The sequence below is a fragment of the Cervus elaphus genome, chromosome 20 (assembly GCF_910594005.1).
Source record: "Cervus elaphus chromosome 20, mCerEla1.1, whole genome shotgun sequence".
NCBI lineage: Eukaryota > Metazoa > Chordata > Mammalia > Artiodactyla > Cervidae > Cervus > Cervus elaphus.
Genome location: NC_057834.1, coordinates 123,621,265 through 123,640,444, shown reverse-complemented (window position 1 = coordinate 123,640,444; position 19,180 = coordinate 123,621,265). Strand labels below are relative to the sequence as shown.

The 19,180-nt window shown below is 46.4% G+C and overlaps 1 protein-coding gene across 2 annotated transcripts; it reads left to right on the top strand.

Annotated features, from left to right (window-relative positions):
• The first annotated feature begins 71 nt into the window (after window positions 1–71).
• Window positions 72–18,467, top strand: TMEM269 (transmembrane protein 269). 2 transcript variants are annotated; one of them, XR_006335632.1, is made up of 8 exons: window positions 72–1,673; window positions 2,967–3,075; window positions 6,186–6,324; window positions 11,095–11,192; window positions 11,877–12,020; window positions 12,665–12,865; window positions 14,590–14,763; window positions 17,560–17,664. XR_006335632.1 is itself a non-coding variant. In XM_043876276.1 (7 exons), the coding sequence occupies exons 1-7, from the start codon at window positions 1,659–1,661 to the stop codon at window positions 17,685–17,687; spliced, it is 834 nt and encodes a 277-aa protein (XP_043732211.1). In that variant the 5' UTR covers window positions 72–1,658; the 3' UTR covers window positions 17,688–18,467. The 2 variants fall into 2 exon arrangements, 1 of the variants encoding a protein (XP_043732211.1); XM_043876276.1 differs by lacking the exon at window positions 14,590–14,763 and having other exon boundaries at window positions 17,560–18,467.
• The last annotated feature ends 713 nt before the right edge of the window (window positions 18,468–19,180 follow it).

Here is a 19,180-nt window from a genome sequence, read left to right as displayed (position 1 = left end):
ATGGACTGTTCCGTTCAGTCGCTCGGTCGCGTCCGACTCTTTGCGACCCCATGAATCGCAGCACGCCAGGCCTCCCTGTCCGTCACCAGCTCCCGGAGTTTACTCAAACTCATGCCCATAGAGTCGGTGATGCCATCCAGCCATCTCATCCTCTCTCGTCCCCTTCTCCTCCTGCCTCCAACCCCTCCCAGCATCACTATGGGCTGTTACTTCTGCACAATTAATAAGGTCTGGCTTACTTCACTCTACTCCCTACATTGACCACTAGGTGGTGCCATTGTGATTTCCTGGTTAAGTTGATTACCAAGTTCAGAGAAAGGAGCACTGTGAAGTGATTTTGGAGGTAACATCTCGAGGGACTAAGACCCAGTGATTATATAGAGTAACCATTTTTCATTTACCCATCCGCCCACCCATAAATAAGTAAATAATACTTAATTACTAAGTATTAAGTGCCTTCTAGCTTCCAGATTCTGGAGAATGACAGCTGAGTAAGACAGGCCCGTATTTCCAGGAAGCTCACAATCTAGCTGAGGAGAGTAAGTCAGCCATTACAACATAGTATAAAAAGGGCTATGATGAAAGTACATGTGGAATATCATGGAGCACCGAGGAGAGCTACCTAACTCAGCTTAGAGAATTTAAGAAGACTTAGAGGAGCTGATACCTGCTTGGGAACTGAAAAACAAGAGTTAGAGCTTATCTGGAGGTACCAACTGTCCTCTCTATGGGAAGGCTGTCTTTCAGGGTAGGGGGCGGGTTCATTTTTGTATAGAATTGTGAATGAACAAAGGAATATCCACTTAACAAGCCACATCAACCAAAATAGTCCTGCCAGTCACAAAGAGTGACTCCTGACCAGAACACTCTTACTTCTAACATCTAGGAGATAGGTAGATGAATAGGATGATAAACAATTCTAGACAAAAAAAATTGCACTTGAGGGACATTGACAAGACGTAATATAACATTTGGGGAATTGGAGCTAGTTTAAAGTGAAGAGTATTGGCTGGGGGTTGTGAGAGATTGGGGGTAGGGAGTTGATAAAATTGACCTTTTAGAAATCTGAACTTGACCTTGTCATTTCCCTTAAAATGTACTATTTTTCAGGACTGAGTGTAAATTACTCAGCTTGTTGTTGATCCAACAAATACTGAGGCTAGGGGTGGGAGGGTACTATATGCCTAGCATTCATACAGGCTCAAAGGTAAAGCAGTGATCCAAGCAGAGCCGAAGCCCTGTCCACGAGGAGGGGCCTTATATTTCAGGGGCCCTTCATACGCTGGACCCCAGCGTCCCTTTACAGTTTTACCCCACCCCCCCCCTCCCGTGCCCCCCAACTTCCAGCCTACCTCCCATGCACCGTGCACGCGCTGGTCTTTTCACCTGCTGAGCCTTTCCACATTCGTCGTGTTACACTAGTCCACTCCTCTCAGACCCCACCCCCGGCGCTGCCGCTTCAAGACATCGGGCTCCCCTGCAAAACGAGGCCCCTCTTCCTGCCAGCTAAAGCCCTGTTGCCCCTCCCCTGCCTCCTGGGGATTGTGAGCTAAGAGCCAGGGGTGAGAGGCTTGGGTCGGCAGCTCCCGCACGCCTCGGCTGGCCCCTCCACCGCACAGGAAGCGGGGGAGGAGTGTGGGCCCCCACCCCATCTAAGAATGTCTGGTCCCCAGGTAAGCATCCGCAGCAGCACGTGCCTCCTCCAGACGCTGTCAGTGATCACGGCAGGGGTGGGGGCGGGGGCGGGGGGAGCGGGGAAAGCTGTCTCGAGGTGTTGGCGCCCAGCCCCTGCTTGGTCTCTTCCATCTTTTAGCCTGGGCATCTTCGCCGTTGCTGTCATCCCGCAGGGCGCGCGGAATAGCAGAGGGGGAGGGACGAGGAGGAGCACGCTGGTGTCTTCAGCTTGGACGGACCAGCGTCAGGAGGAGGCCAGTTCTCTGTTGGGCTGCTGGCCTCAAGAGTAGTGGGCGCAGTGGGGTGGCTGCGGGGAGGCAGGTCGCTTCTCACACAAGTGGCTGGGCCTGTGGCTCACCGCCTGCCCGCAGGGAAGTGTCACCGGAGCGTTCTCGCACCAATGCTGCCGGGTTCCTGGGCACAGAACCGACACCACCGCCCTTGCCTTTCCCGAGAAAGCCCTGAGTCACACGCAACCCTCCCCACTCCTACCAGGAGCAGCCCCAGCGTCTGCCGTTGCGGCTCGCTCACTTCGTTCTCACCAGTCTCACGGCTGATTTCCTTTTCTTCAGCCTCTCCTCTCGGGACCACCCTCCACTCGCAACCCACATCTGAGCAAGACACCCTCCTACACCCTCTTACTAAATAAACATTACTGCCAAGCCACAGGGGAAATGCAAGATCACACCAGCTATCACAACGGTGACCTCCCTGCAGGCTCTGCCTCCAGGCGCCCCTCTCTCCCTGGCATCCAGCCTCCTCATTGTGCCTGCCTTCTTGCAATTTCCTTTGCCAAGAAGCTGCCCTCGCCACCGCCCCGCCCTCCCCGCTACCGCCATCCCTTTTGTTTATGCTTATAGAGTCGTAAATGTCATGTTGGTGGAGCCTTCCCCTGCCCCCCTCACAGACTTAGTCTTCCCTGGACACACTCAGCAACCTGACAAACCTTTGTCCAACAACACTCGTCACACGGCCTTCACTGTCCCTGCATACATCTGCGCCCCCCCCACCCCCCGATTCCCAGCCTCCTGAGGATGCTCCGTGTGCCCAGAACATGCAGGCTGGGCACAGGGCAAGCATCAGCAAGCACATTTTTAAAAATGAGTAAACGGAAGATCATAAGCATCGGGTAGATGCTTGGGTGCGTTGACGAGGCTGGATTGTTCATTTGAGAAGGCGGCTCATGGGCCAGACTGGACAGGCTTTGAGTGAATGAGGGCAGGGAGAGGATCTCAGGCAAGCAGCAGAGTGCTCCATCAGTTTAACAATCACCGAACAACTTCTGTTGTCAGGCCTCATGCTGGGCACCGGGGACCTCGGTCGGCACTCAAGTTCCTTTCCCTGTTCCAGAGAAGGAAGACCACATGGGCAGTGCCAACTCAGAGTGCCAGCTGTCGCACGGTGAGCACGAGGACATGTGGCAGTGCAGAGGAGGAGCACCTCAAGACTTGAGGGCGTGCCAGGCTTCCCAAAGAGGATCACCACCCAACCCAAGACCAGAAGCAGGCAGAGAAGGGGCCAAGGGGCAATGCAGAAAGGACTTGCGTACCAAATGAAGGAGTTGAGCTCCATCCTGAGGGTGCTGGAGCCACTGATGACCTCCAGGGAGCTGGGGAGCGACACAAGCTAGTCCTGCCGGCCACTGCTGGGCAAGGCCTCGGCTCTGACCCCTCCTCTGAGGAGCCTTTTCTGAGTCCCCTGACAGGCAGGACCCCTCGTCTATGCTCCCTTAGCAGCCTTATCACCTCTTCCTTTCTGTGCAGGGTTGAAGCCTCTGCCAGACCAGGTTTTTGAGGGACAAGACCAGGTTTTAATCTTTTTTGTCTCAAGACCAGATGTTTGCTGAATGAATGGATTGTTCTTTTTTCCTCTAAATTTCAACAGCCCTTACTCTTGGGTCCACATCCTTTCATACCTGGAGCCTGTGCATTATGCTGCAGATGGCTTTTAATTGGGAAAGAGGAGACCCAATTCCAGTCCTGGCTCCGCTAGTAAATGGGACAAATTGTTCAACTGTCCTGAAACCTCAGTTTCCCCACCTGTAAGATGAGTTATCACCATGAACAGTCTGTAAGTCTCCACATGCATGCATGAGTCTTCTTTTCCTGAATAGACGGTAAGGTCCAGGCAGGTACCAAGGACTTTCCTCAGCACCTTGCTCAATCTGAGCTTACAACAAATACAAAATGATCAGTGCTGTTGGTTGGTAGACAGCAGAGTACACAGGAAAGAACCCTTAAGGTGAAGTTGGAAGTCTTGTTCTGCCACTTCCAGTGTGACCTTGAACAAGTTTCTTCCCCTCTCTGAGTCTTCTTTGCTTTATCTGGCAGACCTCACAGGGCCATTGGAAACCACAGAGATGAACGTGCTTTGTGAATGAACAAGATAATTTGGTAGACAATTAATTGAACATTAATTAAACTGTGAAGCAGTATAGATGAGGTGTGTCTAGTAACTGTTGGACATACCCCAGGTATCTCTGCAGAGAGGCAGAGATGCTAGGATGCTGCTCTTCCAGGCAACAGTGGGCTAGGCTGGAACAGAGGTGTTTGTTCTTGCCAGCTCAGCCCTGAGACTCAGGACAGACCAGGAGGGAAGGGTTGACAGAGAGGGAACATAACTCTAGTCCTTTGCTCCCCTTCCCATCCCAGATTTGTCTGGCTAGCATTGCTTCCTGTCTTATGTCTTGAGGGAATCTGGCATGACAAGGTCTCAGAAGTCCCAGTGACTTTGTCATTATAGCTACTGATACCCCTTGGTGAATAAAGCTGGCCTATGGGAGCAGTTACCTCTGCTGTGCTGCCTAATAAACTCTTAGCTCTAAACTCCAATCCAGCCCCCTCTCACCCTCTGCATTTTGGTGGCAGTATTTATGGGAAAGGACCATGACTTGTTTTAGCTCTTGCCCAGACCAGAAACGCCTGGGGCTGTACAGAGGGGCTATATGGAAGCAGAGTCTCTGCTTCCTCACCTCGAAAATGAGTGGGGATTAAGTGAGAAAACAGATGTGGAAACACCTTGGAACTTGTATATTTTACTCAAGTGCAGGATTTTATATGTGGGTAGTGTGTTTACAACCAGTGGGGCCTCCCTGTCTCAGAGAACACTGGGGTTCTTTCTCCAAAAACAAGGTTCACAATGCAGTTTATGTGTAAGGAGTGCACGTATTTGGTCTCAGAGTGAACACAGACACAGTGGGACTGTGAAAATGGCCAGGGCCAGCTGATCCCTGCTGCCAAAGGAGGCTGGGGGAGAGAGGAGGACTGGCAGGGGCTGCTTCTGCATGGAAAGGCCGTAGCTGCCCCGTTGGGCTGGCCATCGGAGCTCCCTCATCACCCCCTGCCTCAAAGACCTCCTTCTGCTGAGATCACGCCCCTAGTAAGAAGCAGCAGATTTAGAATCAAACAGGTGGGATTGATTCTACTCACCTAATATGTGACTGTGAGCAAGTATGTCCATTTCTCAGGACCTCAGTTTTCTCAACCATGAAATGGGGGAAATTATAGTAGCATCTCCCCAGGTTGTCAGGATCAGGAGAGCGAATGTGGTAAAAGTGTCCTGTGAACTATCCAGTGCTGTGTGTCTTCATTTTGTGTTTCTCATCCCTTCCGCTGTTGGTATTGGGCCTGCTGCTGGGGACTGTCTGAACTAGGACCCTGAGGCACCTAGGCCACACCCTCTCCTTCTGAGGGAGGGAGTGTGGCTGGAGGGGCAAAGGAGCCTGAATCTGCAGCAGGCCGTTTGTGCTTCCCTCCCATCAGGTAGCCTCTCGCCTCCTGGGCCACTCCTAGGGTGAGGGGGTTACCTCTTCCCAGTGTTTTGATTCCTGTGGGCTCACTCTAGAGTGTTAAAAGTAGCTTTGTCTTCCCTTGTAGCTGAGTCGGTAAAGAATCTGCCTGCAGTGCGGGAGACCTGGGTTCAATCCCTGGGTTGGGAAGATCCCCTGGAGAAGGAAATGGCAACCCACTCCAGTATCCTTGCCTGGAATATGGGCTGCAGTCTATGGGGTTGCAAAGAGTCGGGCATGACTGCACGACTAACACTTAACACTTACTTACTTTGTAATGTAAAAATAAAGGAGGCTCATTTATGATAAAGGTCTTTATGACAAGGGGCTTATCTCTCAGATTGGGGAATGGCCCATGCCCCTTGGACCCTGCACCGTGGGAGTGCCAGGAGGGTCACTGTATGGGCTGGAGAGAGGTCTGTGGTATAAGGCAAGAGGTATAGTCAGAGACGGGTGGAGGCTGTGGTCATGATTCATAGCTATGATTCACTCATTTTGTTATTGAACTTTCCCAGGCATTCATCTTCAGCAACTTTGTCTCATCTCCTGGGTCTCCTCCATCAACCTGTAGTCTCCTTCATTCCAGCCAGTGAAATGATGTTGATGTTGGGAGGGTGCAGTTCTGGGGTGAGGTCTAGGGGAACAGGAGGCACCTGGTCCCTGGGAGCTTCTTTTGGGACTCTTTGACCTTGGCAACCCCATGACCCTCTCTCCTGGGCCCCAGGTGAGTGCAGCAGTTTCTTCCTGACCAAAGAGCAGAGCCATCCCCAGATGAATGAATTTACCTGGAAGGATGTTGTCAATGCCTTGTCCCTGGCCAACATGATCCTGGGGCTCTTCTCCATCTTCTGCAGCTTCTGCAAGTATGTTTGGGGGCCCAGCAAGCTCTTTGCCAAGAGCTGGAGCCAATGGCATGAGGGAGAGAGGGGTTTGTCTAGAGAACAAAGCACTGAGGCATACAGATTGACTTGGGGCAGGAGAAAGTGCAGTGGGTTAGGAGTCAAGGGGTGAAGGTGACCTTGGCTAGGTTACATCTTGAGCCTCAGTTTCTCCCATCTTTTTTTTTTGGTCATGCTGTGTAGCATGCAGGGTCTTAGTTGTCCAACCAAGGATCAAGCCCATATCCCTTGCATTGGGAGCACATAGTCTTAACCACTGGGCTGCCAGGGAAGTCCCTCTCCATCTTTAAAGACCTCTATAGATCTTTCCAGATATGGCAATCTAGAATGGTTTCTATGAGAAAATCAAGATTCCATTCCTGTAGCCTTTGCACAATCCTTGGGTAGGTAGGCTACCATTAATATTTTTTTGATTCTTAAATTAGAGCATATGACCTGGCAGAATAGTTAAAGTTAACCCTGTTCTGGAAAGTCTGAGACATGAGTATGGGTCACCCCAAAAATTGTAAGCAAACTGTATTTCTATGAATTGAATTGTATTTCAATGCCTTTGTGAAATCAGATCTTTAAAGATAATGGAGACTTTATCTTGGAGACTTCCCTGGTGGTCCAGTGGCTAAGACTCCGAGTTCCCAATGTAGGGGGACTGGGTTCGATCCCTGGTCAGGGAACTAGATCCTACATGCTGCAACTGAAGATCCCACATAAAGATCCCACATGCCACAACTAAGACCTGGCACAGTCAAATAAATAAATAAATATTTTAAAAAAGATACGTTCTTTATTGGCTTCCTAGGTGGCTCAGTGGTAAAGAATCCATCTGCCAATGCAGGAGATGCAGGAAATGTGGGTTTGATCCTTGGGTCAGGAAAATTTCCCTGGAGAAGGAAATGGCAACCCACTCCAGTATTCTTGCCTGGAAAATCCCATGGACAGAGGAGCCTGGCGGGCTATAGTCAATGGGGGTCGCAAAGAGTCAGATACAACTGAGCGACTGAGTGCACATACACATATACAAACAAGTCCTTTATAATATAAGCAATATCCTCTTAATCTGTTTGATTCTTTATAACCATTAGCAAGTAACTTCTCTGGATCTGTTTCTCATCCATAAAATAAGATGGTTTTACCTAATGATGTTTAAGTTCCCTTCCAGTTTGAAAATTCTCTAAATCTAGGTTTGGGGGTTTCATGAATTGGGACATACCTGCAGCAGAAAATCTCTATCTTCTTAATTCAACCTAATCTGGGAATGTAGTATTTAAGGCCATGATGGTGGGCCCAATTCCCTATAGACACGTAGTGAAGTGAAAGTTGCTCAGTTGTGTCTGGCTCTTTGCGACCCCATGGACTGTATAGTCCATGGAATTCTCCAGGCCTGAATACTGGAGTGGGTAGCCTTTTCCTTCTCCAGGGGATCTTCCCAATCCAGGAATCAAACTCAGGTCTCCCGCATTACAGGGGGATTCCTTACCAACTCAGCCACCAGTGAAGCCCCTCTAGACACAGAAATATGGGTCTAAACAAAGGAAATTCTAAGGTTGTTTAGGGACAGCTGAGGTCTAGGGTCAGGCTCTCTGTTTGCTTTTGCTGGGCCACCTAAGCATTGCAGTCAGTGCGTCAACTTGGGTGTGGCCTCCTACGGCAAGCTGGCCTGAGATTGTTATAGCTGCTTTCAGAGGGGGTCTGGGAGCATGTGCTGGAAAGAAACACAGAATCCTTGAAGGTGGGATTTCCCTGGTGGTCCAGTAGTTAAGAACCCACCTTCCAATGCAAGGGATGTGGGTTCGATCCCTGGTCTGGGAACTAAGATTCCCCATGCCATGGGGCAACTAAGCTGATGTGCCACGACTAGAGAAGTCAGCTCCCCGCAACTACTGAGCCTGCATGCCACTGAGTACTGCAACTAGGAAAAGCCCGTGCATTGCAACGGACATCCAGCACAGCCAAAAAAGAAGGAATCCTTGAAGGTAGAGTATGAAAGATATCTTGGAAATCATTTAGAGTGTAAAAAATATGTGAGATGAAGACTGATAGAACTACAAGCAGAATTTTATGGATCTATTATCATAATTTGATATTTAGCAGGCAGAAAATCAATAAGGATATAGTTGAATAGTACCCTTGACCCACTGGATCTAATTGATATTTTATATAATACTTGATCCAACAATAGCAGAATATATGTTATTCTCAAGCTCACCCAGATAGACCACATTCTGGTCTGTAAGACATACTTTAACATACTTGAAAGAATATAAATCATATGAAGTATGCTCTCAGACCATATGGAGTTAAACTAGAAATCACAGAAAGATAACTAGAAAATTCCAAAATATATGGAGGTTAAACAACTCATTTCTAAATAATACATAGACAAAAAAGTCTCAAGAGAAATGAAAAAATATTTTGAACTAAGTGAAAGTGAAAATACAACTTATCAAAATGTGTGAGATGCGGTGAATGCAGTACTTAGAGGGAAATTTATACATTGTATGCATATATTAGAAAATAAATCTGCTCTGCCAAAGTCTATGTCAAGAGAACTAGAAAATAAGCCACAGACTGGGAGAAAATATTTACAAAGGATACATCTGACAAAGAACTATAGTCCAAAATATACAAAGTTAAAATTCATCAATAAGAAAATAATTCAATTTGAAAATGGCCCAAGAATTTAACAGACACCTCACCAAAGAAGATATACATATGGCATTTTAGCATATGAAGAGATACTCATCAAATGTCATCATGGAAATGCAAATTAAATAACAATGGGATATCACTACACACCTATTAAAATGACTAGAATCCAGAACACTGACAATAACAAATGCTTCTGAAGATGTGGAACAACAGGAGCACTTACTCACCGCTGATGGGAACGCAAGACGGTCCAGCCCCTTTGGAAGATGGTTTGGTGGCTTCTTACAAACTAAGCATAGTCCTAGCATGAGTCATCGAGCATGTCAGCATTAGTTGCTCAGTCATGTCCAACTTGTTGCAACCGCATGGACTGTAGCCTGCCAGGCTCCTCTGTCCACGGAATTCTCCAGGCAAGAATACTGGAGTGGGTAGCCATTCCCTTTTTCAGGAGATCTTCCTGACCCAGGGATTGAATCCAGGTCTTCTGCATTCCAGGCAGATTCTTTACCATCTGAGCCACCAGGGAAGCCCAACTCCTACTGTACAATCAAGCAAGTGAATTGAAAACTATGTTCAAAACCTGTACTCAGATGATTATGATATTTTACTCATAGTTGCCAAAACTTGAAAGTAACAAAGGTATTCTTCAGTAGATGAATGAATAAATAAATTGTGGTACATCCAGACAATGGACTATCACTCTCAGTGTTAAAAACAAATGAGCTATTAAGCCCTAAGAAGACGTGGAGGAACATTAAATGCATATAATCAAGTGAAAGAGGCCAATCTAAAAAGGCTACATATTATATGACCTCTACTACATGACATTCTGGAAAAGAAAATATGGAGGAAATATGTCTCCAAAAATATGAAGACAGTAAGAAGATCGTAGTTGTCAGGAGGGTCGGGGAGGACATAAATAGGTAGAGCACAGAGGAATTTTAGGACAGTGAAAATATTCTGTATGATGTTATAATGATGGATATATGCCATTATACTTTTGCCCAAAACTGTAGAATGTAATACCAAGAATGAACCCTAAAGTAAATTATGGACTTTGAGTGATTGCAATGTGTCAGTGTAGGGTCACTTTTGGCATATACTAAGGCCAGAATGTATCATTCTGTTGAATGATATTGATAATGGGAGAGGCTATGCATATGTGAGAACAAGGGTAATGGATCTCTGCATTACTCTCAATTTTGTTGTAAACCTAAAATTTCCCTAAAAAATAAAGTCTTTGAAAAAATTGAAAAGAAGGAGGATCTAAAGTCAGTTACGTAGGCTTCCATCTTAGGAAACTAGAAAAAAAGAGCAAATTAAATCCATAGTAAGCAGAAGGAAAGAAATAATAAAAATTAGAATAGAAATCAATGAAATTGAAAACAAGAAGTCAATAAAGAAAATCAATGAAACCAAAATCTAGTTCTTTGTAAAGATCAATATAATTGATAAACCTCTAGCCAGGCTATCCAAGAAAAAGAGAAGATACAAATTACCAATATCAGAAATGAAAAATGAGGAATCATTACATGGACATTAAAAGTATAATAAAGGAATATTGTGAAAAACTCTGTGTCCACAGACTTGATAGCCTAAGATGAAACAGATCAACTCCTTTGAAGATACAAAACTCACATTGGAGAAATAGATAATCTAAATAGGCTTGTATCTGTTAAAGAAATCATTTGATACAAACCTTTCATTTTACAGATGGAGGAACAGAGGCCACAGTGAGATGGTTGTGGAGGCTGGGTTAGGACCTAGGATCTCCCTTGCCATTGAATACGCCTGGAGTTTAGAATTGGAAGGGACCTTGTTTCTTAATGATTACCTATAGAGGGCAGCCCTTTAAGAATGTGGGTTGAGAATGGATGTAAGTCTCTGTGTGTGTGTGTGTGTGTGTGTGTGTGTGGTGTGTAAGGCAGCACAGATCAGAAAGGATGAGAGTTAGGGACATGTAGGAGTGTGTATATGTGTGCTGGCTAGCATAGGAAGCATATTGGTTTAGTCGGGGGTGGGTAGGGGTGGAGTCTCTTTGATACTGTGAGAGAGCTGTCCTGTTTGGCCTGCGGGCCTGCACTTTAGGAAATCCTCCTGCGCCTCCTGGATGGTTTTGGTCAGCTTTCTATTAGACATGGCTATCGGGTCAGCGACCAGACACCTGAACATCTGCTCCAGATCCGGTGAGTCCAGGCCTCAGATTCATCATCCTGACCCCAGGACACCCATTCAGTCAGCTCCCCTGTCCTATAATATCCAGCAGGCTTCCAGCAGTCACCACCCCTGTTCAGTCCCTCTGAGCGTAGCAGAAGCAGCCCTAGAACAGGAGTTTGTGGGCCCTGCAGCCTAGATCTAGCTACTCTGCTGGTTCACTTGTGGATCTCTGGCTGTCCTTCTCCTGGCCTTCACTTGGCTTATCTGCCCTGTCTCCCTGTCAGGGTGGATCTGGGAGTGGGAGCGGTGGTTGTGGTAATGGAGGTGTGGAGAAATGAAAAATACCCCAAGCAGAGCAACTCACTTAAAATATAATAAAATATTCCCAAGTAAGATTTTGCTTGAAAAAAAAAAGGGTTCCATATCATTGATTTGTTTCCAATTGTGGTCCAACCCTTGCATATTGAAGGACAGGAAAACTAAGACCTAGACAGGAAAAGACTTGCCTAAGGCCACACGGTCAGTTTGAGGCAGAGCCAGAAGGAGACCCTAGTCTTTGATCAGCAGACCACCCCAGGGAGCAGCATTGCCTTCTGGCCCCTCAGGGACCTGACAGCAGGATCCTGCTTGTCACCACTCCAGCTTCCCCCACCAGAGGGGACTAAGGTACAAGACATGTGAGTGAAAGTTCTGACTTTGGCCTTCTGGAGCAGGAACTGAGCTGAATGACTTTGCAGTCTTCACCACCTTTGGCCTGGCCTCAGCCCTGCTTCTAGGCGTGGATGGACCTCTGAATGGGTTCCTGGCCATCATCTATGTGTTAGCTATTTCATTCCGCCTCTGTTTTTATTCAGCCGGTGAGTGGAAACCAGACTTATGACTGAGGGTAGGAAACTGTGGAGGGGAGAAACTGTTGGATGTCAGAAACCCAGGGAGCAGTAATTGACACCTCTCCTTCCTTTTATGGAGACCCTCTTGCTTCCTTCTCTCCTGCTCCAGGCCCACTGGAGGTTACAGGTTGCCTTGGCTGAATCCTGGTCTAGGGGGTGGGAACCCTTGGTTCTTGAACCAGCTGTGTTTTTTCCTGTTGTGTGACCTTTGGATGGAGCACATGGCTTCACAGACCCTAGAACTAGAGGTCATACTCCAGTTTCCCAAAACAGATGGGGAAACTGAACTCCAGGGAAGGTAATTGCCTTGCCTAAGGTAACAATATAAGGGGATGCAGAGGCAGACGGAAAAATCTCAAAGGCCTCTTCTACAGAGGCTTCGTAGGGGCCAAGGCACAGGCCTGGTCCTAACTGCCTGCTTTACCTTGGGGATACAGTGCAAAACCCACATGTCATCTCTGAATAACTAAGTTCTTTACAGCTGGACGCTGCCCTGAGAGTAAGGGAATTTGGAATGTGGGGTAGGGAAGACCCAAAGAGAGAAGGGCTTCCTCCTGTGGATGCTTTAGAGCAGTGGGAAGCAGCTAACCCCATCTTTTCTTTCTCTGCAGGCATTCCTTTCACATACAAGGGTCTACCCTGCCCCTATGCTTCCTGTGTTTTGGCTTCCACCTCCCTCCTGACCAAAGGCAACACATTCATTCTCTCTTGCATGGCCTCACTCATGATTCTGTTCATGATGGACCAGAGCTACTACCCACATGACGAAATCCTGGAGTCTGAGAGCTGGAAAAAAATGGTCTATCTGGGAGGTAAGTGAAATATACTGCTCTTAATGTCACTAGTGATCCTTTATTATCATTGCTCCTCATTGCCAGCCTGTTTCTCACCCCACACTCCCTCTCTCTCTCACCCTGCTCTATTTTTCTCCATAGAACCTATGATATCATCCCCTGAAGTGTATTTATGTGTTTGTTGTCTATATATACTAAACCTGCCCCCTCCACCCATAGAGGACTCTTTTTTTATTTGTGCCATAATCCCTAGTACTTAGGATTGTGCCAGTCACAATAGTAGATAGTAGTAGATACTCAAGTAAATATTTGTTGGATGTTATTAAGTTCAGTAGGAATTTAGGAACACCTGCCATATACCAGGTACTAAGAATCAAATTGGTAAACCAGACAAATACTTCCTCCCGATGGGGGAGTCAGACACCAAACGAATCTTGGCAGAAATAACTAAAAATATACAGTTTTGATGTGTTGTGACACTACAGCATGTTCTCAGAGGGCATCAGGGGGTGACCTAGTTTAGATGGGAATGCCTAGAGGGAACGAAACCTGGGTGAAATTGGTCAAAAGGTAAAAACTCCACTTACAAGATAAGTAAGTTCTGTGCATGTAATGTACATCATGGTGTCTACAATACTGTATTGTCTATTTGAAAGTTGCTAAGATAGTAGATCTTAAAAGTTCTCATCACAAGAAAAAAAATTTGTAACTTTGTGAGGTGATGGATACTAACTAAATTTATTATGGATATCATGTTGCAATATACACAAATATCAAAGTTGTTGGTATACCTGGGACTAATACCACGTTATATGTCAATGCTATCTCAATAAAACTGGAAAAAATTAAAAACACATGGAAACTACAAGATGATTTGCCAAGTAGTGGGAGGGGTGGTTCAGAAAATGAAACAGAGCTTTGTGAGTGCTCTGAGGCAAGGAGCAGCCAGATGCATTTGAGCAGCAGTGTGGCTGGACTTGCTGAGAGAGGGCTGGCAACAGACTGAGGCCAGTGAAGCGAGCAGACGGGCAGGATTGGGGATGAGAAGTCTCTAAAGGGATTTCTGAGCAGCAGTTTTACACGTTCACTTTGACTGTAGTGTAGAGAATAGATTGTAGGAGACTCAGAATGGAAGTAGGAAAACCAGCTTTCTGTCACATGAAAGGTGATGGTGGGGGTAAAGATGGAGAGATGTGACATGAGTGTTGGAAATATTGTACAGCTGATATTGAGGAAGCAGGTTCTGGGCTATAGCAATTGAGTAAAGGGTGCCAGGCCCTGGTCACACTGGGGCCCTGGAAGATGTCTCCCTAAGATTTCCCTGATTTATGGTCTTCTTCAAGGAACATCGATTTTTCTTCTTTTGAAATGCACTCATGTAAACAGGATGACATCTATGCTTAGTTTGTATGTGGGTCCACTTGGTTTGAAGTGGCGACTCAGATGATAAAGAATCTGCCTGCAATACAGGAGACCCAGGTTCAATCCTTGAGTCTGGAGGAGGGCATGGCAACCATTCCAGTATTCTTGCCTGGAGAACCCCATGGACAGAAGAGCCTGGCAGGCTGCAGTCCATGGGGACACAAAGAGTCGGACGTGACTGGGTGACTAACACTTTCACTTGGTTTAAGGGTCCTGGGTTTCATCCTGACTCTCCCCTTTAAGTTCACACCCTTTCTGCTGTAGCATTAGCACCCACAGCCCTGTCCAAGTTCTAAGTGCTGGCTCCTCCTGTGTCCCAGTTGGCGGAGGCACAATGAGGGGAGAAGACACCTGGTTTGGAGCTAAACAGACCTGAGTTCAAGTTCTAACTTCAGCACATATTAGTTGCCTGAATTTGAGCCTGCTGCAGTTTTCTTCATCTATAAGACGAAGCTGATAATCCCTACCTTGCAAGATTCTTGAGATTAAATGAGGTAATGTATATAAATCCTCTGGCACAGATGTGTCCTGTAAATGGAAATTTCTTAGCCCCCTCCTTCCCTTCACTCACCCTTCTCTTATCTCATTGCAGCAGTGTTTCCCACAGTGTTCTTTGTAGACACCATCGATCCCCTCTTCTCAAAATAGATGGCACATTTGACAGCCTTCCATGGATTGTCTGTGCTGTGTGGGCAAAGGGGGGGCTGCCCCTCACAACCCTGACACCAGTTGATGCTGAAGCCCTGCTGGATAGACTTCAAAATGCCTGCTGTAGATACTGGAGTGCAGCCAGTCATCTTTTTAGACCGAGTTCCCTTCTCCCCCACAGAGCTCAGTACATCTGAGGAGCTGCTGTACGGCCACTGAGACCTTTTCCCAGGACAGCTTTGGTTTAAAATCTTATCTCATTAACTCAACAAATCAATGACTGTTCTCTAGATGTAGTATTCCAATGTTCCAATACCTTTCTGTAACTGCTTCTTATCCTTAGAAGTGGTCTTTTTCAGGTCCCATGTTCTGATTTCTCTTGAGGAATATATGCTGGTTCCTCTCAGGGAAATGCCATAGACGATACACTCCCTCCCTCCATTTGAGCTTTCTGAAGCAGTCTGTGTCTAGTTTTTTTTTTTGTGTGTGTGTGTGTGTGTGTCTAGTTTTTAACATCCAGGCAGACGAGGGATTGAATCAGGATCTTGTCCGAATTATATCCCCTCTGTTTCCTTATCTGAAAAGCAGACTTAATCCTAAATCACAGGGTAATTCTGAAATGCACATAAAGTACTTTTTGTAACCTACCTAGCAGACTGTCTAGTGCAAAGTGTGTGTGCCTGTGCTCTATTATGTACAGTTCTTTGTGACGCTATGGACTGTAGCCCACTGGGCTCCTCTGTCCATGGGATTTCCAAGGCAAGAATGCTGGAGTGGGTTGCCATTTCCTCCTTCAGGGGATCTTCCTGACCCAGGGATTAAACATGTGTTTCCTGCATTGGCAGGCAGATTTTTTTTTATCACTGAGCCACCTGGGAAGCCTCTAGTGCAATGTAGATTTCCACAAATGTTGGTGCCCTTTGGTGGTAAATCTGAGATTGAAATTGTGTTGTGGGAGTGGAGTGGGGGGGGGTGCTCCCTCAAGACCACCCCTGGGTCAGTGCTTCTCTAGGAGGACTCACAGGATTCTGCAGAGTCACACATACAGCTCAGATTTGTTACAGCAAAAGGATAAAGCAAAATCAGTCAAGGGGAAATTGAAAGGAACCAAGTCTGGAGGGAACCAGGTGCAAGCTCCAAGCATCCCCTCCCCGTGGAGTCACGCAGGACACAAGTCTCCAGCACTGGACTGTGACATTGCTTGTGAAGGTCTGTCCTCTAGGAGGCTCTTTAGAGACTCAGTGCTGAAGGCGTTTACAGGGGCTGGACACACAGGTCCTCTCTGCCTAGCGGTGGTTTAGTTGCTCAGTCGTGTGCATCTCTTGTGACCCCATAGACTGTAGCTCTCCAGGCATCTCTGTCCATGGGATTTCCTAGGCAAGAATACTGGAGTGGGTTGCCATTCCTTCTCCAGGGGATCTTGCCAACCCAGGGATTGAACCTGAGTCTCCTGCGTTGGCATGCGAATTCTTTACCACTGAGCCGCTAGGGAAGCCCCTCCTCTCTGCCTAGCATGTACCAAAATTCCAGACTTCCATAGAAGGAAATCAATGTTCTGCATTAACTACCTCACTTGTATAACCAGTTGCTCTCATCAGTTTTTATCAGTGTAGGAAACTTTATTATTCAAGATTCTAGGCTCCTGGCCCACCTTGCAAGCAGGATTTTCTAAGGATAGCAGTCCTGAGCCTGCTATGTTAATTCTTTTCCACATGTGTATAATACTGTATTGACCCCTATCACATGTTAAACTTGAAACAGTATGAATATACATTTTTTTTCCCTTTTCAAGAGACCCAGGCAACTCAAATGTATTCTTGGCTAAGACTGATTTCTGATCTGAATTTGACAACAAGGAATCTGAGATGGCATTGTTGTTGTTCAATTGCTAAGTCATGTCTGACTCTGTGACCCCATGGACTATATAGCACGCCAGGTTTCCCTGTCCTTCGCTAACTCCTGGAGTTTGCTCAAACTTGTCCATTGAGTTGGTGATTCTATCCAACCATCTTATCCACTGTCTCCCCCTTCTCCTCTTGCCCTCAATCGTTCCCAGCATCACGGTCTATTCCAATGAGTTGCTGTTTGCATTAGGTGGCCAAGTATGGGAACTTTAGCTTCAGCATCAGTCCTTCCAATGAATATTCAATAGTCAGAGCTTCCCTGGTGGCTCAGATAGTAAAGAATCTGCCTGCAATGCAGGGGACCTGGGTTTGATCCCTGGGTAGGGAAGATCCCCTGGAGAAAGGAGTAGCTACCCACTGCACTATTCTTGCCTGGAGGATTCCATGGAGAAGAGCCTGGCGGGCTACAGTTCATGGGGTTGTAACAAGTCAGACACAATAGAGCAATTAACACTTTTCCGAATTTTTGAGCAATTAACACTTTCACATTCAGAATTCCAGAGAATAGCAGGGAGAGATAAGAAAGCCTTCTTAAGTGAACAATGCAAAGAAATAGAGATTGCATTAGATTGTAATTATCTAGTTACACAAACTTAATAAAGGTAAGGCTCATGTGTCAATGGTTTTAGTGTGAGTTAAAACTGAAGGCTGAAAAGATGGGGATTGGACTTAGAGGGTGGAAAATACACACAAGACAGCTTCATAAAAATTGAGTGTTTGCCTTTTTCCTTCTTCTAGGTGTCATCATGCTGTTTTTGTGTCCATTCTCTATAACTGCTTTTTACTGCCTGATGTGGTCACTCTCCTACATCTTCTTTCCAGATGCTCTGTGGGGCAAGGCAGCATGTCCTCGGCCATGGTACTGAAGATATTAAACAGCCCTACCCGCTCCCACTGGCCTCTGTGGGGTTTCTGCCAGCATGGTGGGCCAAACCTTGCCTCACCCTCACTGAATCTTTCCTTGTCTCTGTTGTGCAGTGCTAGATACACGTGGCCTTGAACCAGAGCAACCCACAGTCGGGCCAGTGGCCTGTACTTCTTCCTCTTTATTCAGGATTCTGAATCCCTTGGTGACAATAGTTTGTATCATACAGAACAGATTTTTTTCCAAGCTAAACTTGGCCTGGGTTTGAGTTCTAGTTCTGTTACCAGCTGGTGCACTGTTTGTCCCTTGGAAATGAATGAAACCCTTCAGGATTGGTGTAGCCTCCACCTTGTCCTGCCTGAATGTAATGACTCCAGGGGTAAGGTGGGGCTTACTAACGGGTTTCTTACATTTATAGACTCTGGCTCTGTAGAGCAGAGCTGATGGCAGGGCAATTCTGTTGCCCCATTTATGTGTAGGATTTTGTAACTGAATATTCTCTATTTTCACAATTAAAACTTATGCTTTTTGCTTTGTTGAGAATTAGACACATTGGCATCTTGAGGGCATCATCTGGCCTCCAGGATCTCATTATGTGTTTTCTTTTCCCTAAGCTCTAAAAATACTAAACTCAAGATATTCAAAGGACGTTTCATATTCTAAAATCCAGATTGAACAGAAATAAAGAGAACTGTATGGAACCCTCAAGTGGCACGTCATAGAGAACTCAGGCCCACTAAAAGTCATGCTCGCAGCATTGCCTCTGGACTTTCCACCTCCAGGTGGTGTACTAGAGGATCGTTGGCTCATTCTGCCCCTTCCTCGAAGGCAGTGGCACCCTACTCCAGTACTCTTGCCTGGAAAATCCCATGGACGGAGGAGCCTGGTAGGCTGCGGTCCACGGGGTCACAAAGAGTCGGACATGACTGAGCGACTTCACTTTCACTTTTCACTTTCATGCCTTGGAGAAGGAAATGGCAACCCACTCCAGTGTTCTTGCCTGGAGAATCCCAGGGATGGGAGAGAGGCTGGTGGGCTGCCGTCTATGAGGCTGCACAGAGTCGGACACGACTGAAGCGACTTAGCAGTAGCAGCAGCAGCGCCTTCCTCGGCCAGCGCACCAGACCACCTTTACCTCAGGTCTAACTTCTTGAAGTTTGCAGAACAATATATATTGCAAGTATGCATTAACTCTAAAGTTAAACGAAAAAAGTCCAGTGAAAAAAGTCCACATTGCTATGATTTGGCTCTAAAGGAAAAGACAGCACCCTCTTTTCTCCATGGCTTTCTGTTCGTATCTGTTATAGCATTTACATTTTTTTTTCATGGATAGATGAATAGCCCTGTTTCTTAGATTTTTAAGTTCCCTCAGTTTACATTTTCGTGTTTCTGCTGCCTGCCACAGTGCCCCACACTCAGAAACATATACTTTGTAGATTAATTGATTTGGTTGTGCATTCTAGTGAGTTATATACAATGTTAGAATAATATAGT

Bases quoted from the DNA above. Each gene is read 5' to 3' on its own strand.
- TMEM269 (XM_043876276.1), top strand. The intron at 6,325-11,094 runs GTATGTTTGGGG...CCTGCACTTTAG, and splicing joins ATCTTCTGCAGCTTCTGCAA to GAAATCCTCCTGCGCCTCCT. The intron at 12,021-12,664 runs GTGAGTGGAAAC...CTTTCTCTGCAG, and splicing joins CCTCTGTTTTTATTCAGCCG to GCATTCCTTTCACATACAAG.